We start from the raw sequence: 27,148 nt of genomic DNA, 5'->3' as shown, positions 1-27,148 counted from the left end.
TCGTGTTAGGGGTGTCAAAAATCCTACAAAAAGTCTGATCGGTGCGACACTGCGACGGTGCGGTGTGGTGTGCGGTGCCACTCACTTTATTCCCTTTTGCTCCATATAGAGTTAGAGTTATTCATACAACTAAACCGTTTAGCTACTATAAAAATATGGCTGGATTGTCGTTACGACAATCCAGCCATATTTTTATAATAGCTATAAAGAAATCAATTAATATTTAATAAAGTAATATACATATTTTGAAAATACTAATACAAAGTAACTGGACTATTATTTATTCCACTCGAGGTTTTCACCTGACACCGATATGGCCGGATGTAAAGTCTCCCATTACACCGAAAGATACATTTATCGAAGGGACACTTTTTGCTTTGACACCGTTTGGAGAATACCATAGTAGTACAAAACCAAAATGGCTGTTACTCAAACCGCGTGGTCAACCCGGTTAGTTATTTTCGCTTTTGTTCATGTTTATCTCGAGATTTTTCTTTAATTTCATGTTCGTTATAAACAATGAAAGACTTGTACACAATTATTTATCTTGAATGTTTATTTTCACTGCGTATAATTTTTGTTAAAATTAACTGCAATGTACGCGATGAATTGTCGATGCTGTATCTTTGCGTGTAGCTTTTAACAAAAGGAAGTTCGTATATTATTTTGGTGCTAGTGCAGAGAGTGATCCGAGCTATTTTTTAAATCGTATTTCCAAGTTTGATTAAAGTTTTATGATATGTTTTTTTTTTATTATTCAATTGTAAGGTTGAAGTATAGAATAGGTACAAAACACCCTCCCCATGTTAATAATGGCTTTTTAAATGATAACGTTATTATTTACGTCCGGATCCGCACCCTCTGCACTAGTACCATTAGTTTTTTAACTGTTTAGATTTGAAGACCTGCATTATTATAAATTAATATATAAATCAAATAATTAAACGAATTACGATTTTGCAGAATTTTTGATTTTAACAGAATTTTTGATTTTAACGACATTTTAAAACAAAACGGTAAAGTATTATTTGGAATTGTTTTGTTTTTCCATCATTCAATCGCTATCGTGGCCGGCGCCGGCGGTGCTTGTTCAGATATGGCGGTAATAAACAAAACTGAAAAAAAACTTGTATCGTGTATTTACTTGTCACGGATTAAAGATGGCATATTCCAAAAATCATAAAAATTAAGTAGTTTTGGGTTTTTTTTTAATTTTCGAAAAACAAATTCATTTTTTTGCCGATAAGTGAAAGTCGAAGCTATTTTAATATTCTTCACATTTTGTTTTTAACTCATAAAATGACTCTTCTAAAAAAAAAATGTAATTATTTGAAAGTTGGGTTTGTATCCACAGAGGTATGAAAAAGTTATATATATATATATATATATATATATATATATATATATATATATATATATATATATATGGGTTTGTATTACTGTACACATAGATTCGAAAAAGTTGTCAAAAAACAAATATATAACAAATAAATATTATCAAAGGCAAGATAAGTTACTTTTCTACCAAACTGGATACAATTTTTTGTTTTTACTCAATGTAACATGTTTATTCAGCTCGAAAAACATGCAGAGTGTTTACCGATGTATTGGAAAATTCCAAATGGCGCCCGGCACTCTCTTTAACATGGTAAGTTTGGAAAAAAGTGTCATAAATAATAAACTAGATAAAATACTATTTAAAAAACACAGAATATATGTCAACTTATGTCACGGTAACATATAATGAGCGAATTTCTAACAGTATTTTGTCTAGTTTATTATTTATAACATTTTTCCTGAACTTACCGTGTTAAAGAGAGTGTCGGGCGCCATTTTGAATTTTCCAATACATCGGTAAACACTGTATGCTTTTCGAGCTGAATAAACATGTTACATTGAATAAAAACACGAAAAATATATCCAGTTAGGTAGAAAAGTAACTTATCTTGCCTTTGATAACATTTATTTGTTATATATTTCTTTTTTTGACAACTTTTTCGAATCTATGTGTACAGTAATACAAACCCATATATATATATATATATATATATATATATAACTACTTCATTTACTCACATAAACCTAATATACGAAAGTATAGATTTATGCGTAAACTTTAAGTATTTACTTCAAAAGTGCTCAATACGTAGGTAGAGCTAGTTAGTAATTTATAAAATATATATGGCGATTAAGCTACACTGAATATTCTGCGTTTCATCCACTATAGGATTCGTCAGGCTTATGCGCGAATTCTGTGGTTGCTTCTTGTTTTTATATATGTTGAGGATTTCTAGTTAGCCAATCAGCTTTCTAGTATCCACCGCGCCCCTTCCTATCGCCATATATATTTTATAAATTACTATATATATATATATATATATATATAAAACGAATGGGTACTAGTGCAGAGAGTGATCCGGACGTAAATAATAACGTTATTATTTTAAAAACCATTCTTAACATGTGTTGAAAAAAAATCATAACTGGGAATAGCTGACCTGAAGTGAGGTTGCGAAAAAAATACAATCAACTTCGCGACCTTCTTCTCAGGTCTTGTAACCACAGTAGCATAAAAATAAAGGAATAAGTAACTCTTCACAAAGGAGGAAGGTTTTTATAACAATTACCTTACTCTATTAGTATAAATAACCACATGTTCTTCTTGACTGTTGGAAGAGCATCCTCACCTCCGGCAGCTACACCCAGGTAAGCTATGTATTATTCACTACACTCTCCCAACAAAAGAAAAAGAAGAAAAAAAAAGTGCATTTTATATATATATATATATATATATATATATATATCTTCATAGAAAAAAAAAACTTTTAATTGGTGTGACCCTGCAGGGAGACTAACAGGTGCTAGGCCTCAGTCAAGGGCCACCTGGAGGTAACAGTGGTTCAGAGTACCCTCATTCTGTCCCTTAGCCTAGGCTCCGCTGTCGGTTATAGTTTATAGTCCTACCCAAGACTACTTCTATTGAGCAGGTAACAGACTAGGTCTACCCCTTCGTCTCTTTCGAGGTGCACAATCATTGGACGTTCACCAAACCATCGCCCTGTCTGACACAAGCTGTCCTCACTACTCCATCTTGTCCTGGGAGAACCTCAAGTATAGTACCCAACATCCAAAAGGGTCGTGGTTTTAAAGGGCTCTTGACCAAGACTACATCATTTCTTTTAATGCGATTCTGGAATGATATCTGAGATCTTCCTGGCATCCTTCCTCTAAGATCAAGGAGGTACTCCTTGTACCACAGTTCTCTAAATCTTGACAACCATTCATTTCGTAATCCAATCGTCTCGATCAACCTTCTCCGGCTGGGAGGAACCATGGTGGAGAGATCATCTCTTCCCAATAGTAACAATGGACCAGGGCTTTTATTGGGTCTATTAAACATATTGGGTGTGATAATCATTGGTTGCCTGTCAGCGGACTCTTGATAAGTAAGGGGCCTGTTGTTTACAGCCCGCTGAATATCTGAGACAATAGTTAGGAAGGTATAATAATCTACTTTACCCCTACCAATAACCTTGTACAGGCAAGATTTTAAAGTCTTGATGCTACGCTCCCATACTCCTCCAATCCAAGGGGAAAATAGAGGAATTGTCTCCCACTTAATGTTACATGACCCAAATTTGGCCTGGTAGTCCTGGAGAAGACAAAGGCGCTTAAACAGTCTTCCACTACCCAGAAAAGTTTTCGCGTTGTCGTTGAGAATCGACTCTGGAACACCATGTGCATTAGTAAATCTGACTAGTGCCTGAAAAAAGGACAATATACTCATGTCTGGCACCACCTCTATATGCACTGCTCTTACACTCAAACAAGTGAACAACAACAGATACATTTTTTTCTCACTGTTACCCTCCTTCACCCAAAAATGTCCTGTGAAGTCCACTCCAGTGTTCCTATAAGGAACCTCAAATTCGACACGAGAAGTTGGTAGATTGGCCATGTTCTCAGGCAGCACCGGCCTAGAATTGTATCTTTTACACCTTGTGCAGGAATTCAGGGCATTTTTGACTGCCTGCCTCCCTTGAGGTACCCAGTATCCACGATATCTCAATTTCGTTAAGGTTGACCCTATACCCAGATGGGAACATTTAAGATGGCAGTCTAATATCACAAGTCGGGTCAGGTGATGATTTTTGCCCAGCAACAAGAGATTCTTAACTTCATAAGAAAACTGAGAAGACCTGTCCAGCCGTCCATGCGAACGGATCAACCCTTCATCATCCAGAAAAAGATCTAGTGCCTGAACATGATTAGGTGCAGGCTTTACCATAGGATTCCGCAGATAATTCAATTCAGCCGTAAATTCCTGCTGTTGCGAACATTTTATTAAGTAAATTGCGGCTTTCTTGTTGTAGTTGTCTTCCCTTTTCCTCATCAAGCCGATGAATCGGAAGACCAAAGAAGTTACCCTCAACAAACGGGTAAATGTAGAGAACCGCCGCATGGAGATCATCGAAACACACTCCTCATCCACAATTGCAGCAAAATTTGTTGACAAATGAACAATCTGCTGGCATCTATCATCAAGACAGGGCAACTCCTGCTGCGGCCAAGTCAAGACCCCACCGCGCAACCAAGAAGGGCCATGGTACCAAAAGTCAAAGTTGTCCTGGAACTTCCTTATCGTTAATCCACGAGTGATTAAGTCAGCCGGGTTTTAGGTTGTAGAAACATACCTGAAGGTCAGCTTGATGCCGTAGTTTGTTTCCAAATCCAGGCTCATTAGCAGAACATCCTTGAACCTGTTTCTAGCAAAGATATTTTTACTAGTCATCGTTTCTGATAAAATCCATGACAGTACTACTTGTGCATCTGTTACCACACACAACTTAGAAGGGCGGACACCCTGCAAATCCATATCCTTCTTTAGAAGCGTCACAAAACAGGTATAACTCTCCAGTTCGGTTCCTGTCATGGGCCTGTTTGCAGAAATGCATGTCGCTCAATTTAGATAAGTCTTCTGCCAGGTTCCTCCAAGAAGACTGAAACTCTGGAGAGACTTCCACATCCCATTGCACACCTCGCTTCCATAATTCTCCCACCAAAATCCTACTCCTTATAGTCACGGGCGGGCAAAGAGATAAGGGATCAAATACCTTGGCCGATTCCAAAAGGATTTGCCTCTTAGTAGATGCACTCGGATCACACTTAACGGGGGCAGTGCGGAGCTTTTCTGAAATAGGATCATACCGGTACCCGAGCACCATCTCCCATCCAGCCTCATGAGTACTCAATGTACCATCTTTCCTCATCTCCTCCCTAAGGCTGTCGCAGTTTGAGTTACATGACTACACCACAAATCCACCTTCCTGCAACTGCCTCCTAACCTGGGAATACAGCCTTACAAGCTTTGCTGAGTCAGACTGAGTCACCATCAGGTTGTCGACATAGAATTGGTTCTCCATCGCAACTCGACATTCGTCAAAAGGATACTGGGCTGCATGAAACTTCAGGATACTCCCCAATATAAAGTGACTCGAGGTGAATCCAAAAATCAGCATGGCATAGCGGAAACATCAAAGGCGATCACCATCCTTCACAAAAAAACAGAACCTGTTCTTGTCTGCCTCCAGTGCAAGGCGAACCATCAAGAAAGCTTTCCTGATGTTTGCAGTCAAGACAAACTTATTTGATCTAAAAGACATCAACAAGTCCAACATATCTCCTGTCATATTCACACCAGACTATGCAGCCTCGTTAAGAGAAGCAGAGCCACTGACCTTCAAGCTACAGTTATATACAGACCTGATTTTAGTAGTAGCTGCCGGATCCATCTTGAAAACGGTCCGATGAGGTACCCATACATAATCCACAAAATTTTGAGGATCCACCTGTATTTCCTCAATGATGCACTCTCGTTGCTGCTGAAGGAATACATTTACATACTCTTGGTACAGTCCCTTTTTCTCCAGGCTCCTGACGACACGATCCAAAACGTGCAAAGCAATAGCATGATTAGAAAGAACCAGAGCCAGCTTATCTGTATGCCAGGGTAACTGCACATGATATTTCCCATCCCTGAATGTTATAGATTCCTGGAACTGCCAAATCATATCCTGAAATCTCTTCTCCGTCCTGAATGCCCAACGACTCAATGCTGAACATTTTCTCCAATCCTCTTTCCACATTGCTAGAGGGAAAGACATCCACACAGGGGTCTGCATAGGTAGGATCGGCTTCCAGGATGAAGCAAACATGCGATGATTCCACTTGGGGAGTATTCTCCATTACTGCACTGAACAAAGTAGAATCTCTTGAAATAGGGGCAGGATTTGAAGGAAAAAAAAGTGTCTACCTCACCAAAGGGAATCAAACCAGGAGGAACAGAGAAAGCCTGACCCCCCCCCCTCCCAAACAAGGCACCAACTGTAAGGGACCCAAATGTTGCACCAGATCCAGACCCATAATTCCACTTATAGCCACCAAATCAGTGCCTGACTCAAATTGCCCAGCCAGAGAACATCCAGTTCATTTGAACTCTTCCAACAGCAAATGCCAATTTTTTAAATATAAAGATAGGTCCAATGAGTTGGCAACCAGAACCTGAAAGTGCCCCACATGACCAGACCCTAAGTCCACATCCAATTTCACCTCTCTGTATATTTGCTCACATTCTCCAAGAAAAGTAGTCATCCTCAAATGACAATCCAAACTGTCAGAACTCAAGGAACCAAAGGAGTGCAAGACATCACCAGACAAATACATTCTGCCACTGCCAGTATCCAATAAGCAGTTTACAGAGATAGTTCTTCCTCCTCGACCGAAGGTAACACAAATCAGAGGAGATAGTTTACTCGAGTAACCAGAAGGAGACTGACAATCTGAATCTATGCAGAAAAAAACATCTCGGGTTGTAGTGGCTCTAGATTTTGAAACGGTTACCCGAGAATTGTTTCGATGGATATTCGAAGAACCAGGCAACCCGCCGCCTTTAATTAGCAAGCGTTTAATAGCCTCACTGGTGTCTCGCATCAAAACTGACAGAGAAGGAATTCTAGAGCCACATAACTGAATATGCTCTCCCTTCAATGCTCTCGGAAATTTCAAAAAAAGTATTTTGGCCATTAATCGGGCACCCGCAGAACCATCCTCAGAGAAATCACAATCGAGAGAGCTGGCCAGTTCTTCCAGAATGGAAGCTATTCTGCAGATGAAACTACCAAGATCCTCATAAGAATTTTCCCCCTTGGGGGAGAAATCGATAATATCTTGGAATATCTTATCAATGATGTCACTAACATCTAAATATTCTCGTTTTAATACTGCAAGTGCTTTCTCATAATTTGTATCGACGCAACTTAAGTGATTAATCAGCAGCAGAGGTCTCCCAGACAAAGAGAGCATTTTAAAAAGTTTAATTGTTCTGCATCATTTGCCATGCCTGCCGCACAATTTTCAAATCTTGATAAGAAATTGTAAAAACTCATTCTATCATTTTCCATTTCACGACCACTGAACGTTGGTCCAGTGATTTGAACTTGAGGAAGTCTAACAGTGAATGATGAATGAGCTCTATCCATAGAAGGTCCAGGCGTATAAGGAAGGGAAGGTCGCTCCAAATACCCACTAGCCTCTGGAGAATGTAACAGAAGAGAAAGATCCTCTAATTCCTTCCGTATATTCAGCTGGTAACATTCACTGGACAAAGCGGGAGAGGGCAGAGCGGTAGCTCTAGATATATCTAAGGCTTTTGACAGGGTATGGCATGAGGGTCTCCTCAGGAAGATTAGATCATACGGTATCACTGGTAGAATACTTAACATAATTAAATCCTTCTTAGATAAGAGAAAAATCCAGGTTGTCCTCGACGGTCGTACATCTAAACAATATGATATAAATGCGGGAGTGCCCCAGGGATCTATCCTTGGACCTCTGCTATTCCTGATATTCATAAATGACCTCCCCGACAAAATTGCCTCTGAGATGGGTATATATGCTGATGACACCACACTCTATAGCAGGCACGACAGGAAAACAAATGAACATATATCTAAAGTAATTGCAGAAACACTAGAGGATGACCTCCAATCAGTAGTGGAATGGGGACAAAAATGGATGGTCACGTTCAATGCCGCCAAGACTAAACTGGTTTCATTCAATAATTACAAGAAACCTTCTCTGCCACCAATAGCAATGGCCAGTGACTCCCTGTCTGAGAGTACATCTTTCAAACTGCTTGGCCTAACGTTCACAGGAAACATGAGTTGGAACAATTACATTGAAAGCATTCCAGAGCCGCTGCGAAGAAGGTAGGCTCTCTCTACTGTGCTAGAAAACTTCTAACACCCGAAAGTATCCTGTACCTCTATAAGGTCACTATTCGCCCATGTATGGAGTATTGCTGTCATATTTGGGCTGGTGCATCGGCTACTAGTCTCTCGCTCCTTGACAGGGTTCAAAAGAGAGTTGCAAATCTGATAGGCCCTAAACTGTCATCTAAGCTTCAGCCTCTGTCCCATCGTCGAAACGTTGCATCTCTCTGCCTGTTCTGCAAGTATTATAATGGTGAATACTCTGATGAACTGCAAGCATTTGTGCCCCCACGACGTGAACACCCTCGACAGACCCGACAAGCTGCAAAATCCCACCCCCACACTGTAGAGATCCCTAGATGTAAAAGATCTTTCTACTCCAGTAGTTTCTTCCCCAGAACTGCTAGATTTTGGAATTCCATTCCAGGTCACTGCTTCCCCAACTGTACTGACATGCATAAGTTCAAGTGCAACGTGAACCAACATCTCGCTGCCCTAATCCCTACATAATACCCCAGTAGATGTTTCCCCTGATAGTTGCCCCCTACACCAAAGTGGCAATGTGCCTTGTTTGGGGTGAAAATGTAATAATAAAAAAATAAAAAAATAAATAAAAAAAACTTATCAATCGGACTCCATAAGCTTTCTTTCCTCTTCAGAAACACAGGAAAGTTGCAACTTGCAGATGGAGATTTCAATTTCGTTGATATAGTCCAAAATTTCCCTGTGGAATACAGAAAATATAGCGGGAGTAATCTCCGTGCCATGGGACAAACAAAGCCTACCCTTGATTTTCATGTTCAGAATGGAAATCTGGTTACAGTGTCGCTCCCTGGAATCTGCCACAGCTGAAGTATCAGGGGTTTCCATATCCTTGTATGGGTAATTGAGCAATTTCCAGAATTGTCACTAATTGCTGTTACTAATGACGTTCAAAATTCCGTTAGAAATTGTGTTGAACTGGTGTATTTTTTTCGCAAATTGTTGAAAAAAAAGCATATAACTGAGAGTAGCTAACCTGAAGTGAGGTTGCGAAAAAAATACATTCTTCTTCGCAACCTTCTTCTCAGGTCTTGTAACCACAGTAACATAAAAATAAAGGAATTAAGTAACTCTTCATAAAGGAGGAAGGTTTTTATAACAATTACCTTACTCTATTAGTATAAATAACCGCAAGGCTATTGTTTTTCTTGACTGTTGGAAGAGCATCCTCACCTCCGGCAGCTACACCCAGGTAAGCTATGTATTATTGACTACACATGGGGAGGGGAGGGTGTTTTGTGCCTATTCTATACTTCAACCTTACAATTGAATAAAAAAAACATATCATAAAACTTTAATTAAACTTGGAAATACGATTTAAAAAAATAGCGCGGATCACTCTCTGCACTAGCACCAACAAATGTTATCAAAGGCAAAATAAGTTACTTTTTCTACCTAACTGAATAAGTTTACAGTTGTATTTTTGGTACTAGTGCACTTATTGATCCGTGCTGAAATAACTTTATTATTTAAAAAAAAAAAAGCCATTCTTAACATGGGGAGGGTGTTTTGTAATTATTCTGTACTTTAACCTTACAATTGAATAAAAACATAAAACTTCAATTAAACTTGGAAATACTATTTTTAAAAAAAGCGCGGATCAGTAAGTGCACTAGTACCCCTTATCTTTTATGTAAAATGTTTATTCGGTTCGATAAACAAGTAATATTGAGCACTACCGAAAAACAAGAAAAAATGGGCAAATGTGTAGTAGTTTTGTACTGAGCAATCCTATTTACTGTTAAGGTGCCTCATTAGGTGTATCAGAATTTTTGTAGGAATTTTTGAGATCACTGAATTTTTGACACGAAACTGCAAATAAAATATAAAAAAAACTCGCAATTTCTCTTTTAAAAGTGGGTTGTTTATTTTCTTTATGGATTATACTTCCAAAATAAACTATTAAAGTTGTATGAAAAGTAATAGAAATATTATTTTTTTATTTTTTGAAAAACAATAATGAAATTAATTGAATTTTACGAGTTCAGTATTTTTCAATTCTTAAACTTTAAAAATCTATCAAAATTTTTCTATTGATTCTATTTTTACGATATTTTCAGGTCAATGTGAAATTTTATGCTCTTTTCAATAAACAGAATATAATATTTTAGACAAACGTTTTTTTTAAATTCACGCCCCCCCCCCATTTTCAAATGTCTATTAAAAAGTAAATAATTAATTTACTCACCAAAGTGTTATATATCACAAATTGAAGATAAAAGATCAATAAATAATATATTCAAATTTAAAACAAAAAAAAGTAGTGTTTTTTTAGAAAATACCTGTAAAGTTTAAAACCTTTTTTTAAAAAAACACTTTTTTTTTTTTTATTATTTTTAAATGAAACCTTGGTCCTTGCTCCTTTAATTGAAAAAAGAATTAGGGTTTGAATTACATTTTTCAAGTAGTTATAAGCTTGGGAAGACAGGAGTGAAATTATTCAATATTTTTCACAAAGTTTCTAACACACCTACTAATGCAGGGTTAATGACTTTCACACTTTCATTGAAACTTGTCATTTTCTGACAACTGATTGGACAATCGCTTCGGCATCTTTCAGTTGCTTACTTAACCTGTTGGAAGTATATATTTTCTAGTTTATTTAACTCATTATTTTGCTTTTGTTTACATTCTTCAGTAAAGAATTTGAAGAAGTCTATCAGGAATTGTACAGTAACGACTGGAAGAAGCAGAAACATGCTCTCGGACGAATTTCTGTTTGGAAATCCAGGTAAGTAACATGTTTTGTACAGGGGTGTTAGAGCCGTTGCTTCTTCTGCTATATTTAAAAAAATGACAACATATTGATATATAAAAATATAATATACTTTAAAGATAAATTAGAAAACTTTAAATATCAAGAAAATGATAAAATCATTTTTTTTTTATTTATTTACTTTTGTTGGCGTTGAAGGTCCAATATTTCGCTAAAAATAGCCTCATCAGGGTAATAAATCCAGTTCGTAGTTTTTTTTTTGGGGGGGGTTGTTGTTTTTTGTTGTTTTTTTTTTTTCAGCATTTTGTTGGTATCATTTTCCTGATATTTAAAGTTTTCTAATTTATCTTTAAATTCTATTCAAAATAAATATCTTCTTAAAGTGGGTAATTTTTTTACTTCGTAATAACATACCTTTATTTTCATGCTCTCAGACGAATTTCTGTTTGGAAATCCAGGTAAGTAACACATTTTGCTTCTGTACAGGTGTGTTAGAGCCGTTGCTTCTTCTGCTATATTTCAAAAAATTACGACATTGATATATAAAAATATAATAATATACCTTTATTTTCAGTGACGATTAAGAATGGTTCCCTTTAAGCGCAATTTAAATGATAGTTGATAGAAAATTAAATTTTAACACATTTGATAACAGCTATTTGTTACAGATTTTTTTTTTCCTTAATTTTGACTTTGTATACCATACTACAAGATTATAAAATCTTTTAAATGTAGGAACATAAATTTTGGAAAGACAATTTTCCCTCTTTCTCTCAGCTTCGTCCTTCTTATAGCCACCACTCCCTTCATATTCAAATTAAAGCTGTATCTATGTAAATAATCCATTTACAGACTGAGATTTTTCTTTTCTTCCCCGATCCTGTCACTTGACAAGATAGAGGCGTTGCAGATTAGGGTAATTCATGTCTCCTTATCACGACGATGACTTCAAAACATAAACAACAGGGCTCTACATGGCGAGTGATTTTTTTTAAAGTGGCGACTAGAAATAATGAAACGCTTATCTTTTGGCGATTGTATTTCTTTCACCGACAATCTTCTAAAGCTCACTACTGAGTGAAAAAATATCTTTTCAACTTTTTTTTTTATATAAAACGAACAAAGTTAAATTATTTAAACAATAAAAGTTTAATAGAACAATGTACTCTTTTTTTTTAACAAAGACTGTTCTAAAAAACATCGGAAGAAATTAGAATGTTTATACCTTCAAGTATCGATATAAAATTTGTTGTGTATTTAGAATTACACTTATTAAAAATGTACAGAAAAAAGTTTATTATGCACATAATCGTCACAGAACGAAGATGTCATATTCCAAATATCACGTGGGTTTGACTAGTAACTTTTCTATTTGGCTATTAAATGAAAATATTAGTAAAATTTACATAAATGTTTAAACAGACAAACAGTTTAAAAAAAGAGGCTAAAATTCTTTCTTATTTGTTCTTCTACTTGGGGATTGAGAGACATATATGACAGGTGTCAAGGATTACACTCATTTAGATTCTCTCTTTGTTTTCTGAACGCGTGATTTCTCCCGCTTCTCAAAGTCCAACTGTCCAGAAATTCTGTTCTGTCTCCTCCCCTCAAACATTTGATCATTTCTAACCAGTCATTGAACACCTTACTTTTTAGCACGTTTTATCTAGGCTGCTAATCTTTGAAACTCTCGCCAATCTCACTAGCTACTGCTAGGTCTATTTCCGTTTGCCACTAGATTATCCTGACATGTACTAATGTGACCCTTGCCAGAATTTATACTAGTTAACTTAATCTCTATTTACTTGTGTAGGGTCCCACCATTTACAGCCCCATTTTATGTAAATGACTATTATCTACATGTATATATTTCAAAGCAAAAATGTGTGGAGGGGGGAGGGGGCTTGTGTATTAATTGTTATCATCTCATATTTAGATCTTAAATGTTATCCTCACATTTTAGCTGTATCTTCTAGAATAGGGTAAGCCAGCACCATAGAGGGAGAACACTCTGGCCTGCAAAAAAAAAATGCCTTCACAACCCTGTCAGCATTCCCTGGTAGGGACGCCTCAAGCAATTAGCAATAAACTTCACTCTTCTCAAGGAGTGAAAAGACAAATCCTGGTAGGGTAGACCTCCTAGAATTGCACAGGGCCAGAAACATACCTCAGTCAATCAGGAAGAAGCCAGCTCAACAATGATCTACACCAGGGTTTCCCAAAGTGGGCGCCATGGAGCCCTGGGGCCCCGTGAGTGAGGCCAAGGAGCTCGGGAAGCCCTTTCTTAAAGCGGACTAAATGCTTTATATGGAAAAATTAAATGGCTACAGACATTTAATTATTGATCTTTTTTTACTGGAAATCGATATGATACATGACTACAGGTGTAAAAAGTTTCAGGGTGGTTCATGAAAAGGAAAAAATAAATTAACAAAAAATGCGACAATTTTTGATTAATCAAAAAATAAAAAAATAAATGGTTGTAAACACTATTATTAGTTAGTGTTAAAATTTGAAATTAATGTTTTTCATATTTACTTTTTGAAATTATCTCATAAGTGTTCTGTGAAAAACCTTTGCTCTGCTCAGAGGTTCCATGGTGTCCTGAAGTTTAGGAAACCCTGGTCTAGGGGTAGGTAACCTTTTGCTAACTGTGTGCCAACTTAAGCTTTCAAATTATTTAGAGTGCCAACAACACAAACATTCTTATACAAGTAAAGGCCAATATATTTACTTTACAATATACAAGTTAGAAAAACATTTCATCCAAGGCATGAAAATTGTTAAACAAAATGTTTTTACTATAGGCTTTAAAAATAAAGGTACAAGATTCAATTTGAAATTTAACTTCAAAGTCCACTTTTATAAATTTTACAAAGTAAGGTATAAAAATTTAATTTAAATTGAATCAAAAAATTACATTGGATTTATTTTATGTAATGTACATTCTATTTCACTTAAAAAAAAAATCATTACAAATTTTATATCTATATCATTAATTGCTAGATGAAAGATAATGTTTTTAAATTGCAACAAAATGTACACTACATAAAATAAATCAATGGTAATTTTTTGATCCAATTTAAATTAAATTTTTATACCTTACTTTGTAAAATTTATAAAAGTGCACTTTGAAGATAAATAAATTTCAAATTGAATCTTGTACCTTTATTTTTAAAGCCTATAGTAAAAACATTTTGTTTAGCAATTTTCATGCCTTGGATGAAGTGCTTTTCTAACTCGTATCTTATCTTTTTAAGATTATATTTTAAAACTCTCCTTCTCTCTATTTCAGTTTGTATTTCTCCTCACACCACAACTCCTTATTTGCAACCCCGTCTTTGTATTATTACAGGTCTGAATATTCTCTCTGTTTCAGTTTGTATTTCTCCTCACACCACAACTCATTTTTTGCAACTCTCTCTTTGTAATGCAGGTCTGAATAATGAGAAAATCTGATTTTTTTTAACAAAAACTTTAAAATAACTTTTTTAGATTAAATATTTTAAACTTCTTTCAGAATAGAAAATCTTTAAAATTCAAGAAGAAACATATTTCATATAGGTTTCATTAATAAATATTCAGTACATAACGAGAAAAATAGAGATGAAAATTTCAAAAGGACTGTATAACTGGTTACGGTCAATAGTAGTCCTCGCCAGCGAAAGTCTTTGTTATTGTTATTCTATTATTATTATTTAAAACATTTTGTGTCCTGCTCTTTCGCGCGAGGACTAATTTTTTAGAAAAAAAATATATATATATATATATATTTTTTTTGTGCATTTACAAAAAAATATCCAATTAGTGATTTATTTTTATCATAAGGAAGAATACTTAAGGCATCTGCATGCTATTGGAAATTGCTTGGCGTGTCAAATGTGGCATGTGTGCCATAGGTTGCCGACCCTGTTCTAGAACTCGGAACTTTTTGTCATATCTACAAATCTGTACAGAATTTTGAACTGATCCCTTAATTTAATCCAGAAGTTACGGAATCCCAAGTTTTACAGCACTCAGTTTAAGGCCGTTGAAGTTAACATTAGTCGAAGCGTTGTGAAAATAACATCCCAGATAAGAATAGTTATCTCAAAAAAAATAAGAAATGTCTTTGATTTTTTTTTTATTTATGTCTTTTTTTTCCTCTAGAATTCCCAGGTTACCAACTGGCATTGAAAACACTGCAGCCCTAATTGGCGCTATGCTAGAACATCGAACAGAAATGACTGCTGGTCCAATGGATGGGGAATTAAACCAGAAACTCCGCAATCTTTATGGGCTAGCTCTTATCAGGTAAGTGTCCTTAATCATTTCTGATGAGCAATGTTTTTACTTCCGGTGGAGGGAGGTACATATAACGATCAATTTTAAACCTATGGACCAAATGTACATTGGACACTGTAATTACGTTGACAAAAGCATGGTGATTTATATGATCATTTTCAAATGTGAATAAAACGCATTCTCTTTTCAAAGAGATAACACCATGTAGGTGGGGGGAGGCGGTTAAGGCAGCTAGTATTTAAAGATCTTGGGCCATTTAATTTGTGTGGGTAGCTAGGGAAGGATATAAGAGTGTTCATTTTAAACTTTGCGAGCTTTATGGGCTAGCTCTTATCAGGTAAGTATCCTTAATCATTCCTAATGAGCTATGTTGTTGTTTCTGGCAGAGGAAGAGTGGGATATAACAGGGCTTATTTTAAGCCTATGGACCAAATATACATTGAGCACTGCAATTACACTGGCAGTTGAAAGGGAACAATTTAGCATGGCACCGTATTTGATCATTCTCAATTGTAGACAAAACACATTTTTCAGGTAGAGTAATGAAAGTGAATTTAACCAAAAAAATTAACGGCTTTGATTAAAACAAAAAATCCATTAAAAATCGTAGAATTATCCCATTTTTCAGTATTCATTTATTAATAAATTTATGTGTGCGTGTGGGTGTGTGTAACCTTATCTCCAGTGATATAGCAACTATTTTTGCTACCTGGGGTGATCATAACATTTAACCTCCCCCACCCCTGATAATCTGTTGGAGGGGATTAAAGACAGCTAATATTTATAGTTCTCAGGACTTTTTTTTTTTTTTCAACATTTAAATTTCCAACAAGTGAATATTATTTTCAACCAAAAACTAAAAAGAAAACTTAAAATATTACTTACTTCCTTATACTTATTTGATTCGTTATTGAGCATATTTTTTTCTTCTCTTTTCTAAATTAATATTGGCACTCGTCCTTAGAAAAGAAAAGAAAAATATGTATAATGCGCATACCTATGATGGAAAAAAATTTTAAACCAAACATTACATAAATTGATTATATGGCACAATCACATTGACACACCAGTTCCCGTCAGATCACCGAAGTTAAGCAACGTTGAGCCTGGCTAATACCAGATGGGTGACCATTTGAGAATTCCAGGCGCTGTATGTGCTTTCCGCTTATCTCAGCATTGTTTCCAGGCGTTCTGAACCTCCACTTGCCACTGCTATTCAACAATGTTAACTCAGGAAAGGTGTGGTTGAAGATTGTGCAACTCTTAGCACAACAACTTTACACACAGGCACCCTTACCGTGGGCATCCATAGTCTGTCAAGACTGAAGGAAGCCTTACATAAATTGATTGAATAGTTTTATTTTTATGAAGAAAATAATTTTTAAGCGAATTTGAGTTTTTCCAATGCCCTTTCCTTTTCCCATGTTAAGAATTACTTTCTAAAATCTCAAATTTGTAATTATTTGGAGTTCTCTACCTTGTACCTTCAGCCTGTTTTCAAGTTGGCATCACGAGATTGTCGTTCGTCCTTTAGCCATAAAATTTGATTTTCTTGTTTAAAAATAAATCCACTTCCTCAAGGAATCTATTATATAAAGAAGGGTTGTACGCATGTGTGTAGACAGAGAGAGAGAGAGAGGTAGTGGCGAGATAAAAGTTTTAATAGAAATATGTGAAATTTTTGTCCTTGGTAATGCCAGGTATCCCTCTTAGTTGCTCACAACCGAGGATTATTAAAGAAAAATGTGTGCAGAAAAATAATTTTTTGCATTTTAAATTCTTATAACTTTTGAATTTTTCCGATACTGATTCCAATACCACCAAATCTTACGATTTTTTTCAGTTCCGATTCCGATTAATCATCCTAACACTAATATATATATATATATATATATATATATATATATTGTTTTAACAAAAACCAAGACATCAAAGAATCGGTTGGTAGTAACAAATAGTGTATTTCATCGTTAGTTATAATTGTTTCAAGACTATTCGGACAAATTCAAATATTGACACAAGTAAGAAATATATATATTTCTTACTTGTTTCAATCATCAAGTGGTGTGTATATAACAGTGTCTATTAAACAGATATCTCTTTAACGTTGTGATATAAACAGTGTGTGTCATCTAGTGGTTTAAACGTTCTTCTATTGTTTATGTATGTAAAATGGTCATTGTGTGTGCGGCCAATTCACACAGTTAACAAACATGACGCACTAACTTTTACAGACAGCTTTTCTTACAGTCAAACGATAACAATATGTCTGCCTGTCTCAGACCAAAAGAAGCACATACCTTCTTATATAAAAATGAGTTATACTTTACACAAGTGTCATTCATCTTATGGATTCCCTTGTCAGAGGTTGATCTTTTTCTATGGTTTCACTCATTTCCCTTTCTGCTTCCAACAGAGCCATCCCCACGTCTGTTTGTTAACCAAATTCCGATCGACTTTAAAATTCCTAAATCGACTTTGTGTATTTTATTTCTGAGTAAACATTCCAAGCTGTAACCCCGCATTTTCCAAAATCTAATTGTTTTATTTTTCTAATAATAATAATCAACTTGGCGTTGTCCCGCCATGCTAATATAATACTACATATTAACAATTGAAATTAGATTAATTTAACTAAGAGGTGCCCAAAGAGGCATAATAAATACATATTGCATTTCTTATATAAAGGGTAGTTGGCTGTGTATTTGTATGTTGAGTCCAAAACAACTAACCAAAGATCTACAAAGTTTATATATATATATATATATATATATATATATATAGGGTGTCCCAATAAAATGTACACACTCTTTAAATTATCTCAACTTGCTACATGAATGTGTGTGTATATATATATATATATATATATATATATATATATATATATATATATAGGGTGTCTCAATAAAATGTATACACTCTTTAAATTATCTCAACTTGCTACATGAATACGCTATGCTACATTCCCAAGACATGTTTAGGAATAAAGCAGGATGGAGCACTTCCCCATTATCATCATGACATAAGAGTACATCTTCATAGTCACCTGCAAAACAGATAGTTAGGACGAAGAGGAAGTATTGAGTACTGTCCTCGCTCACCGGATTTGACCCTCCCCTCCATGGATTTTTCTCTTTTAGGCATGGAATTGGGTAGGTGGGAGCATGTTAAACACAGGGTTCACACCACAAAACGAGCTACAGTGAATGAATTGAAAGCAACCATTGAAAGAAGATGAGTCAACATACCAATTGAACTGATTAGAAACGTTTTCGATTCAATCAGTGAGCGTTGTCAGCTGTTCATGGACCACGATGGCCAATAATTTGATAATTAGCTGGTTTCTATATTTGTTCACAGTATTTTGATGTATGAAACTTTTCTTTCTGATAATAAATGTTGGTTTTATGGTCATTTAAAGAGTGTATAAATTTTATTGGGACACCCTGTATATATATATATATATATATATATATATATATATATATATATCGACCAGGTTACTTGGCGTTGCCCTGGCAGGCTCTTTGTTTATCGATTTTGGTGAATCCAAAGTATTAATTATTCTTTTCTTATATCCAACTGGCAAAAGCTATGGAACTCTTGAAAAAATAGTAAACTTTACCAAATTTAATCTACCTTTTAAAGAATGGGTGGAAGTTAAACTCTCCAACACGAAAATGGCAAGAAAAGAAGTAATAATAAGAACAAGACTCCAAATAAAACATATACCCATTCATATCTACTGAAAGGCGAAGAAACACGAAACTGTACACAGTGAAACACATCCTAACCTACATAGATTTCAATAAAACATAAATAAAATGCTATCAAGAAAACAATCTGAAAGACATTTTTAACAAATTTGATCATAAGTCTCTTAGAATTTCTAAAAGAAACAAAGTTATACAACAAAATATCAAAATAATCTAATATATAAACGGCTATATGTCTGTTGGTTTGCCTGTCTCCATATTTTCAAACTCTATCTCCTCCGAAACTAAAAGTCGCAGAGCAGTGCTAGAGGCTTCAAATGATTGGAGTTTTTACAGGCCGTTCTTTTATGGGTCTTTAGCCGGTAAAAATTGTTTTTAAGGGGTCGAAAATGGGTCAAAGTTGAAAAAAAAACCATTAAACATTTTGTACAATTTTTTTTTTTTTTTTTCATATTTAGCAACTATCGTTTATTTTGAGTTCAGCTTGGTTTATCAATTCATCCTGAAGAGATTGACATCCGAGCAGCGTTTGCAAATTGCAAATGATATGATCAACTTACTGAAAGAAACATTTGATGAACAAATAATTTCACGAAATGGTTGGTGATTTTACGGCATATCAACCCTTTTCAGTCATTTAATTTTTTTTTTTTTTTTTTTTTTTTTTTTTTTTTTTACAAGGGAGTCACCACTTATCAAGGCCCAGAGGCCACTCGAGGATAAGGGTTAATAGGTATACATTAGTCATTGTGATTTTAGCATAGTAAACAGTGGGAATTTTGAAACTTGGATTACTTAGGAGGACGGTTCAATTAGAACTTGTTCACATTGGACTTTTTCTTTTTTTTTTTTTTTTCATAGGTATCAACTCATTATCAAGGCCATTTAATGCTGAATCCAGTGATTTTGAAAAGTTTTTAATAGAATACATGTTTTGTTTTTTTTGTTTTTGTTTTTTTTCAAGTCAGTTTCTATTTAACCCATAGTTAAGCAGGTACTACCACTCCGGGTCAGAGTGAACCTGGAAGCAGTGGCAATTAAGGGGTGGCTCCACACTCCACAAAGCCTGCAAGCTGGGGCCTCACTATCGGATATAGTTTAAGGTCATATCCAGGATCATCACGAAATAGGCATGTCAACTGGTCATCTCATTGGTGCTACTTACCCCCTATTAGATTATTTTCTTTGGGGATATGTAAAGTCCCATATCTACACTGATAAACCAGACATAATAGACTACTTGGAAGACAACATTGCCAAAATTTATTGTTATTGGTAAAATACAACCTAATTTAATGTGTGAAGTTTGTGACAATTGATCCTTATGCCATATATGTGCAAGCCCGGAATTGTATTAAAATTAATTTTTGGAATAAACTACATATTTGTGTAATAAAAATATTTTTCTCTGATTTATTCTAATAATTATAAAATTCTGGACTTGCTTGCTTGGATCTTGTAATAAATAATTTTACCAAGAATTCTTTATATATAAGTTCTGGTTTCGGTTTTGATTCTTGCTGATCGCACTCAAGTCATTTTTTTTTTTTTTTTTAAACTTTTGAAACCACTACATTATATTGAGTACAATATAATATATATTAATGGCTAGAGTATTGACACTATAATAATATAAGTGTGCATGAATTAAAATAACATATTTAAGCATTTTTTTATGATCAGGTAAGGTCAGGCGCCACTGCTAGTATGGAATAAAACGCAGATCTTTTTAGTCTGAAATTATTTCGCCCCCCGGGCAACGCACAGTTTCTTGCTAGTTTTAATGTAAAATTTGCCTTCTCAAAAAAAAAAAAAAAAAAAACACCCTTTAAAACAGGCGTTAAACTGATGGTGAAGTAGTAGTAGTAGTAGTAGTAGTAGTAGTAGTAGTAGTAATTATCCTCTCACAACATTTAATTTTTTATTTTAAATAATTTTCTGATGTTTTTTGTTTTGTTTTTTTTAGATTTGTTAATGACATTACGGAGGAGAGAAAAGTAAAATGCCCTATAAGGAATAACCTCATGTCAATTGCTAAGAAGGTTTGTACATTTCAAATAAGAGATGGATTATTCATATCTAATATATAAATTTACTTTGTTGTAATTTCAAAGTCAGACCCAAATAGCTATCTGTCTGACATATTGATATTAGATTCAGATTTTTTTTTTTTTTAATTGCTTTCACAATGTTATTGGCCTGATTCTAATTTACAGGGTTCGCACTGACTTGAAAAGTTCTTGAATTAACTTTTGCCTTAAAAAGGCCTTATTTCTATTATTACCCTTGAAAAATCCTTGAAAATATGGAAAATTTCTTGAAAAGGTCTTGAAAATTGTATTCTTTATGTCCAGTAAAAATTTTTATTGAAATAAATACTATTAAATTATTTTTTAAGTATTAATAAAATAAAAATACCATTGAAATATTTTTTTAAAATATTGAAAATATAATCGAAATGCATTGTTTTGAAATTACATAGTAGTATTGCGGAACATAGGAGGTCAAAAGGTCAATCTTTAGTACAGACGATTCTAATAATTCAATTACAAATTACTTCAAAATTCTACTCTTGTTATGGCTGACGGAACAAGTCAGTTATCCTTTACAGATTCTGTTCAAAATTCTGTTCAGTCTCAAGTTCGACAACAAGTATCTGAAAAAGGATGGAGGTTACATAAAAAAAAAATAGCATCTAAATCGGCCAAAACATTGTAAAAATAGCATCTACTATGAGAAAAGTAGTCTGAATAAACCAAATAATACAAGCAAAAATGCTTAGATCAGACATTAATGTTTTGAATGTTTTTGTTTTTTTTTTTTTTCTTGTTCTTTGACAGCTCAACCTTCCACAATGGCTTGTCGTGTTGCGACACAATGCAACTCATCGGGAACTTCCGTCTTTAGACATGATCACCGATGCCGTCGAGTGTAGTTTAAAATATCTTAAGGTGAGTGAGATTAAAGGTATTTATAGATTTTTTTCTTTTTTCATTTTTCTTTTCTCTCTTTTTTCCTTTTTTTCCACACAATTGCTTTAATGTATATCGTCGCAGACTATGTGAGTACCTGAGCCCAGTTAAACTTTAGTTGAATCTGTCACATCAATACCAACACTTAACATGCCTTCGCTAAAATATAAATATGTCTGCAGAAAGGTTTTATGCCCTTATTTCAAATGGCTTCTGGTATATACCCAACATTTTTCAGGAGTTTTATTCTTGTCTGAAAAGACTAACATGTTAATGCACGCATTGGGTACACGAGATCCATCCATAGCCTTGAGCCCCTATTTACAACTTTGTAGATGCTTTTGTAGCGCCTGAGTTCTTTTTACGGGGTGAGGGTGCTGGCCTCACGCCCAACCTTCCCAGAAGGTACATACAGCACCTAGCCTTCCCAAATGGTCACCCATCTGGTACTGGCCAGGCTCAACGTTTCTTAACTTTGGTGATCTGGTGAGAACCGGTGTGTCAACGTGATTGTGCCGTACGGGTACGCGAGAAATGCAGTTGAAATACTCGTAGGTTGAGAACAGATAATCAGTTTAAATGCAAGAAGTTCGGATTTTTCTGATTTCCAATTTCAATTCTGATTGATCGTCCCAACACTAGTCTTTTCTTTTTTTTAATGGAAATCGCTTCATTAACCCTTATCCTCAAGTGGCCTTTAGGCCTTGATAAGTGGACACTCCCAAGTAAAAAAAGAAAAATGACATATGAGAGTGTTGGTGGGTTTTACCGCAACTGACAGCTGTGATGGTTAACGACAGAGTTGGACCCAAAGCCAGATCATGACTCGGACCATGTTGGGAAGACTTTTGCAAATTGAGATTAGCTGACATCGACTGACTGACAAACTCTGCCTCAACTAAAAAACTGAAATATAAATGTTTAGTTTTTACAAGGGAATATTTTACGTTACACCAGTGTAACCTTGGCCGGTGTAACGTAAAATATTCCCCTGTAAAAGTTTTTTTTTTTATCTATAAGAGAAGAAAGATTATTTTTTAAGATCGTCAAGCCCAAATATCAGCTATCGTGATGTTGTAAACAAATACAGACGGAATTTGATGAACAACATTATCATTATTATTATTTTTTTTTATTTTTTTTATTTTTTTTTGCGAATTAGTCCTCCGGGCAAATTATTCCTCGTAATATATAATGATCAATAGAGGATTGATTATATAATGATACGTACACAATCTGCATAAATTCAAATATCATATCTAAGCGTATCAGTACAACCAGGAAATGTTGAGTGTCCAGCTAGTTAAACTATAAAGTCACTATTTTTTTTCTTGATTACCGTAAAACACACAATCAATGAGCATATATTTTCTCAAATGTAAAACACACGTGTGTGAGGGAGGGGGGGGGGTTGTCGGTAGATTTTAGTTTTACTGATCGTTTAAAAATCAATAAATATTAATTCCAGTGGAAGATTTTGTGTTGAAACAAAATCAAAAAAAAAAAAAAAAAAGATAATTAAAGAAACCGTTTTTGACATTGGAAAATAGGCACAAATGTTTCCAGTTCCAATACAGATTCCAAATACCATCAAATGTCCCCATTTCTCCGATTCCAGATTCTGATTAATCGTCCCAACACTACTTCAAACCTCTTGGACCCGCACACCGTCTGACACTGTCACAAAGGAGCACACAATTAAAAAAGGAAAGAAATAAAAATCCGACTTTGCACCTTTTTTTTTTAAATTGCAAATGGAAAAGGATTTATTCGTGGTTCTTAAACAATGCATTTCTTTTTCTTGCCACATTATTTTACCGCGAGGTAAAAATACCAGGTTGAAAAACTGGCGCTGTTTATCCTTCTCTTGAGAGTAGATGGGACTCTCTTAAGCTGTGGTAGGCATCCCATCTAGTAATTATAACATGATAAAAAATACCCTGGCGAAGCATCAAGTATTCTGCTACCGACAAGATTTGAATTACACTACAAACTCGTCGTGAGTTCAATCTTGGCTACAATAATGAGATGAACAAGATAACAAACTACGAAGGTATCATGGAGGAAAATAAAATATTAAAAAGGTCTGTTTCATTTCCTTAATTATAGAAGCAACCATAATCATGAAAAGGAATTTAAAAAAAATACTTGACAAATATACCCGGTAAACAAAATACGAAAGGGTTACAAACAATAACACTTAAAAGGACGGTTAGAATCTTTAAAAAATACTTCTCGATTGGAATATATAAGATATCGGATGAATGTTTGACATTTGCTATGACGAACTAAAAAATTTGCAAAAATGAAAAGATGATAAATCACATTTATTGAAGCGTATGAGATATCACATGCTAAACATAATCTTGTATGTGAATAATCTTGTTCTCTCAAATTAATTAAATGATGCACAGTCTAAAAATCACACAGTAAAATCATTCGTGTAAATTATGTGTCTTTTCAGAAGTCTTTTCGCACACACATGATTTTCAAGTCTTTTTCCTCGATACCTCGCACTGGTTGTTAGCCAGCACTTTCTCACCTTCATATTTACTCGTCCATCTTGTTTGGCACGCAACTTGCTTCTCTTCTTGACTACGTTGTGTGTGTTTTTTTTTTCTCCTTTTCTCGTGATGCAAGCCTGTGCACACTTGCTAATTTGCATATATGCTTTAATGGCAGATGCTGCTGCTGCTAATATTTTTGCTAGCTTTTCTCGCACTCACCTATATGCACTCTGTTGCAACACAATTGACCTGTTCTTACTGATCATAACCAGTGAATTTTTTTTTTTTTGTCTTTTATTTACAGGAACATTGTTGGGAGAAGCAACTTAATTGTGATAACCCAGATTTCTACCAACACTCTCCAAAGTATTTTCGAAGAACTCTAATTGAATATCAACAAAAACAATTCATGGTTTGTCATGTTTTTTTTTTTTTTTATTTCATTTATGTTTTTTATTATTTTGTTTGGGTTCTTGTTCAGAATTTTCCCTATATTAAAAATAAAATCTGTATGATTTACGTGGCTGTGATGAAATGAAAATATTGTATTCCGAAAATCATATAATTTGATCAAGTAGTTTGATTTTCATTAAGAAAATCATCTTTAAGCGATTAATGGGAATTTGTGGGCATTACAACATGAATCTATTAAGTATGAATTATTGTTGAGTTATCTCCCTTTGTATTTTGCGTTTGTTTTTGTTCTGTTATTTTTTATTTATTTATTTTTTCTTCAAAGTGGCGAGTAAGATTATCGTTTCTGGGATACTCATAAAATTTGATTTTCTTATTTCAAAATAAAACTATTTGATCAATTTACGTGATATTTGCCACAGGTATGTACATATGTGCATCATACTAACTTTTCTTTATTTTTGTTTTTAATATAGGGGGGATTCTGGACAAGAACCTTTCTTTTTTTGTTTTATTTTGTTTGTTTTTTTTTTGTTATTAATGTTGATGACAGAAACGTTATGGTAATAATTTTTTTTTACTTTAATTCAATCCTAAACAAGGCCACTAAATTGCCACTAAAATGTGAAGGAGCTACTGTGATTAAGGACATAAGTGGAAAGTTGTGAAGCAAGGTATTTGTTCACATTACCTTTAAATTTATGCATTTGTATGCAGTCTGAAAAACATGGAGTAAGAAGGTAATTTTCGAAATCATGCATTCCAAGGAAAGGAGCAATTGGAGATGTCTACAGTGAAGAGGTGGGATTCTGTTGCTTGTTAGGTGGTTCAGGTCATACAAGTGCAGTAAGATAATCAGTCTGATAGTTAGAGACCCAAACCTGGGATTAACCACAAAGGAACCGGTCCTATCAGTAGGTGGAAAGTACTGGGGCTGCTGTATTGCCATTTGGTAAATGGATTCTATACCATGCAGTAGCTTCTGGTGGGGCCTCTCGATGCCATATTAGTGGGTAATTGTTACGGCTTTACCTTATCATTTGCTACAAAAAAATATATTTCTTTTCTTTTTCTTTATTACTTTCCCTCTCTGCCCTACTCTAAGCAAGTCCGTCGACCTATTCCACAAATCCCAAAACTCAATCATGAAAAGTTTCCAGAAAAAATACACGAATAAACCTAGATCTCCAACTTCCAACGTAGACCCCTACTACCATGTCTCCTTCTCCAACATCAGGGGTCTATGTTCCAACCTTCCAGAGGTTCAAACTCAATTACAACAACTAAAACAGATCTATTATTCCTAAGCGAAACTAACATTGGACCAACTATTTCCCTAGATGAGTTCATAATTAAAAGATACACTAACTTCTAAATCTGACCCCCAAGATCACCATGGGCATGGAATTTGTGCCTATATTAAATATAGCTTTCCATGTGGCAGAGACATCTCCAGAGAAGATCCTAACTTACCCTATATGTGCTTCTGGGTTGCACTTGCTCACACTATTGCATTTATATTTTCTCTCTATCGCCCCCACAACAGTGGAGTTACTGTCTTTAAAAGCATATCTGAGAAAATTAACCACGTCTTGTCTGCTTATCCTTCAGCTAACATTCACATGTGGAGACTTCAATGTTCACAATGTGGAATGGTTAACCCACTTAAGCAAGACCGATGATGAGGGGAGGTTCTGTCACGATTTCTCCATTGCTTATGACCTAAATCAGATTGTTCACAAACCCACCTGTGTGCCCAATACTGATGGCCAGTATGCAAGTCTCCTAGACCTTTTTCTCACAACTTTCCCTGAGCTACGGTCATCTTCTGTTCTGTCTCCACTGGGATCTTCCAACCACTGTTGTATCAGTTAAGATAAAAACAAAATGTAATAAGTCCTCAGACATACCGTGCAGTATATTGATACTCTATGGCTGACTAGGGTAGCTTCTGTACATTAATATCAGAGCTACATCTGCATTTCATGTTTAAAAAGAATGTGTCCTCTACAGTATCAGACCTGACAGAATGGTTAATTGTAGATATAGCCATTTCGTACCCTCAAAAAAGTTCCAACAAAAACCTAACAGCCAGCCATGGTTCTCTCCAGAATGTGCTGCTGCTATTGCACACAGAAATCACTTTTTTCATTGCTTCCAACGTAATAGATGTACTGAGACTAAAGCCGCTTTCTGGACTGCCAACAACCGCTGTAAAAAAAGTAAT

At 34.9% G+C, this 27,148-nt stretch overlaps 1 protein-coding gene and 2 pseudogenes across 2 annotated transcripts in view; 2 read left to right on the top strand and 1 right to left on the bottom strand.

Moving 5' to 3' along the window:
- Positions 1-303: 303 nt before the first annotated feature.
- Positions 304-27,148, top strand: part of LOC145247458 (ribosomal biogenesis protein LAS1L-like) — a 64,653-nt gene continuing 37,808 nt past the window's right edge. For both annotated transcript variants that reach the window (XM_080109241.1, XM_080109242.1), the window contains exons 1-6: positions 304-450; positions 10,951-11,043; positions 15,178-15,321; positions 20,995-21,070; positions 21,869-21,979; positions 24,812-24,919. In XM_080109241.1, the coding sequence (XP_079965367.1) occupies positions 419-450; positions 10,951-11,043; positions 15,178-15,321; positions 20,995-21,070; positions 21,869-21,979; positions 24,812-24,919 (564 nt within the window). In that variant the 5' untranslated portion in view covers positions 304-418. The remainder of the gene's footprint in view (positions 451-10,950; positions 11,044-15,177; positions 15,322-20,994; positions 21,071-21,868; positions 21,980-24,811; positions 24,920-27,148) is intronic.
- LOC145247596 (5S ribosomal RNA) lies at positions 16,353-16,469 on the top strand (annotated as a pseudogene).
- Positions 22,407-22,523, bottom strand: LOC145247602 (5S ribosomal RNA; annotated as a pseudogene).

The sequence above is a fragment of the Euprymna scolopes genome, chromosome 25 (assembly GCF_053919585.1).
Source record: "Euprymna scolopes isolate OS-2025 chromosome 25, ASM5391958v1, whole genome shotgun sequence".
NCBI classification, from domain to species: Eukaryota; Metazoa; Mollusca; class Cephalopoda; order Sepiida; family Sepiolidae; genus Euprymna; species Euprymna scolopes.
The sequence above is the reverse complement of the archived record's forward strand: the minus strand, read 5'-3'. Positions and strand labels throughout refer to the sequence as shown.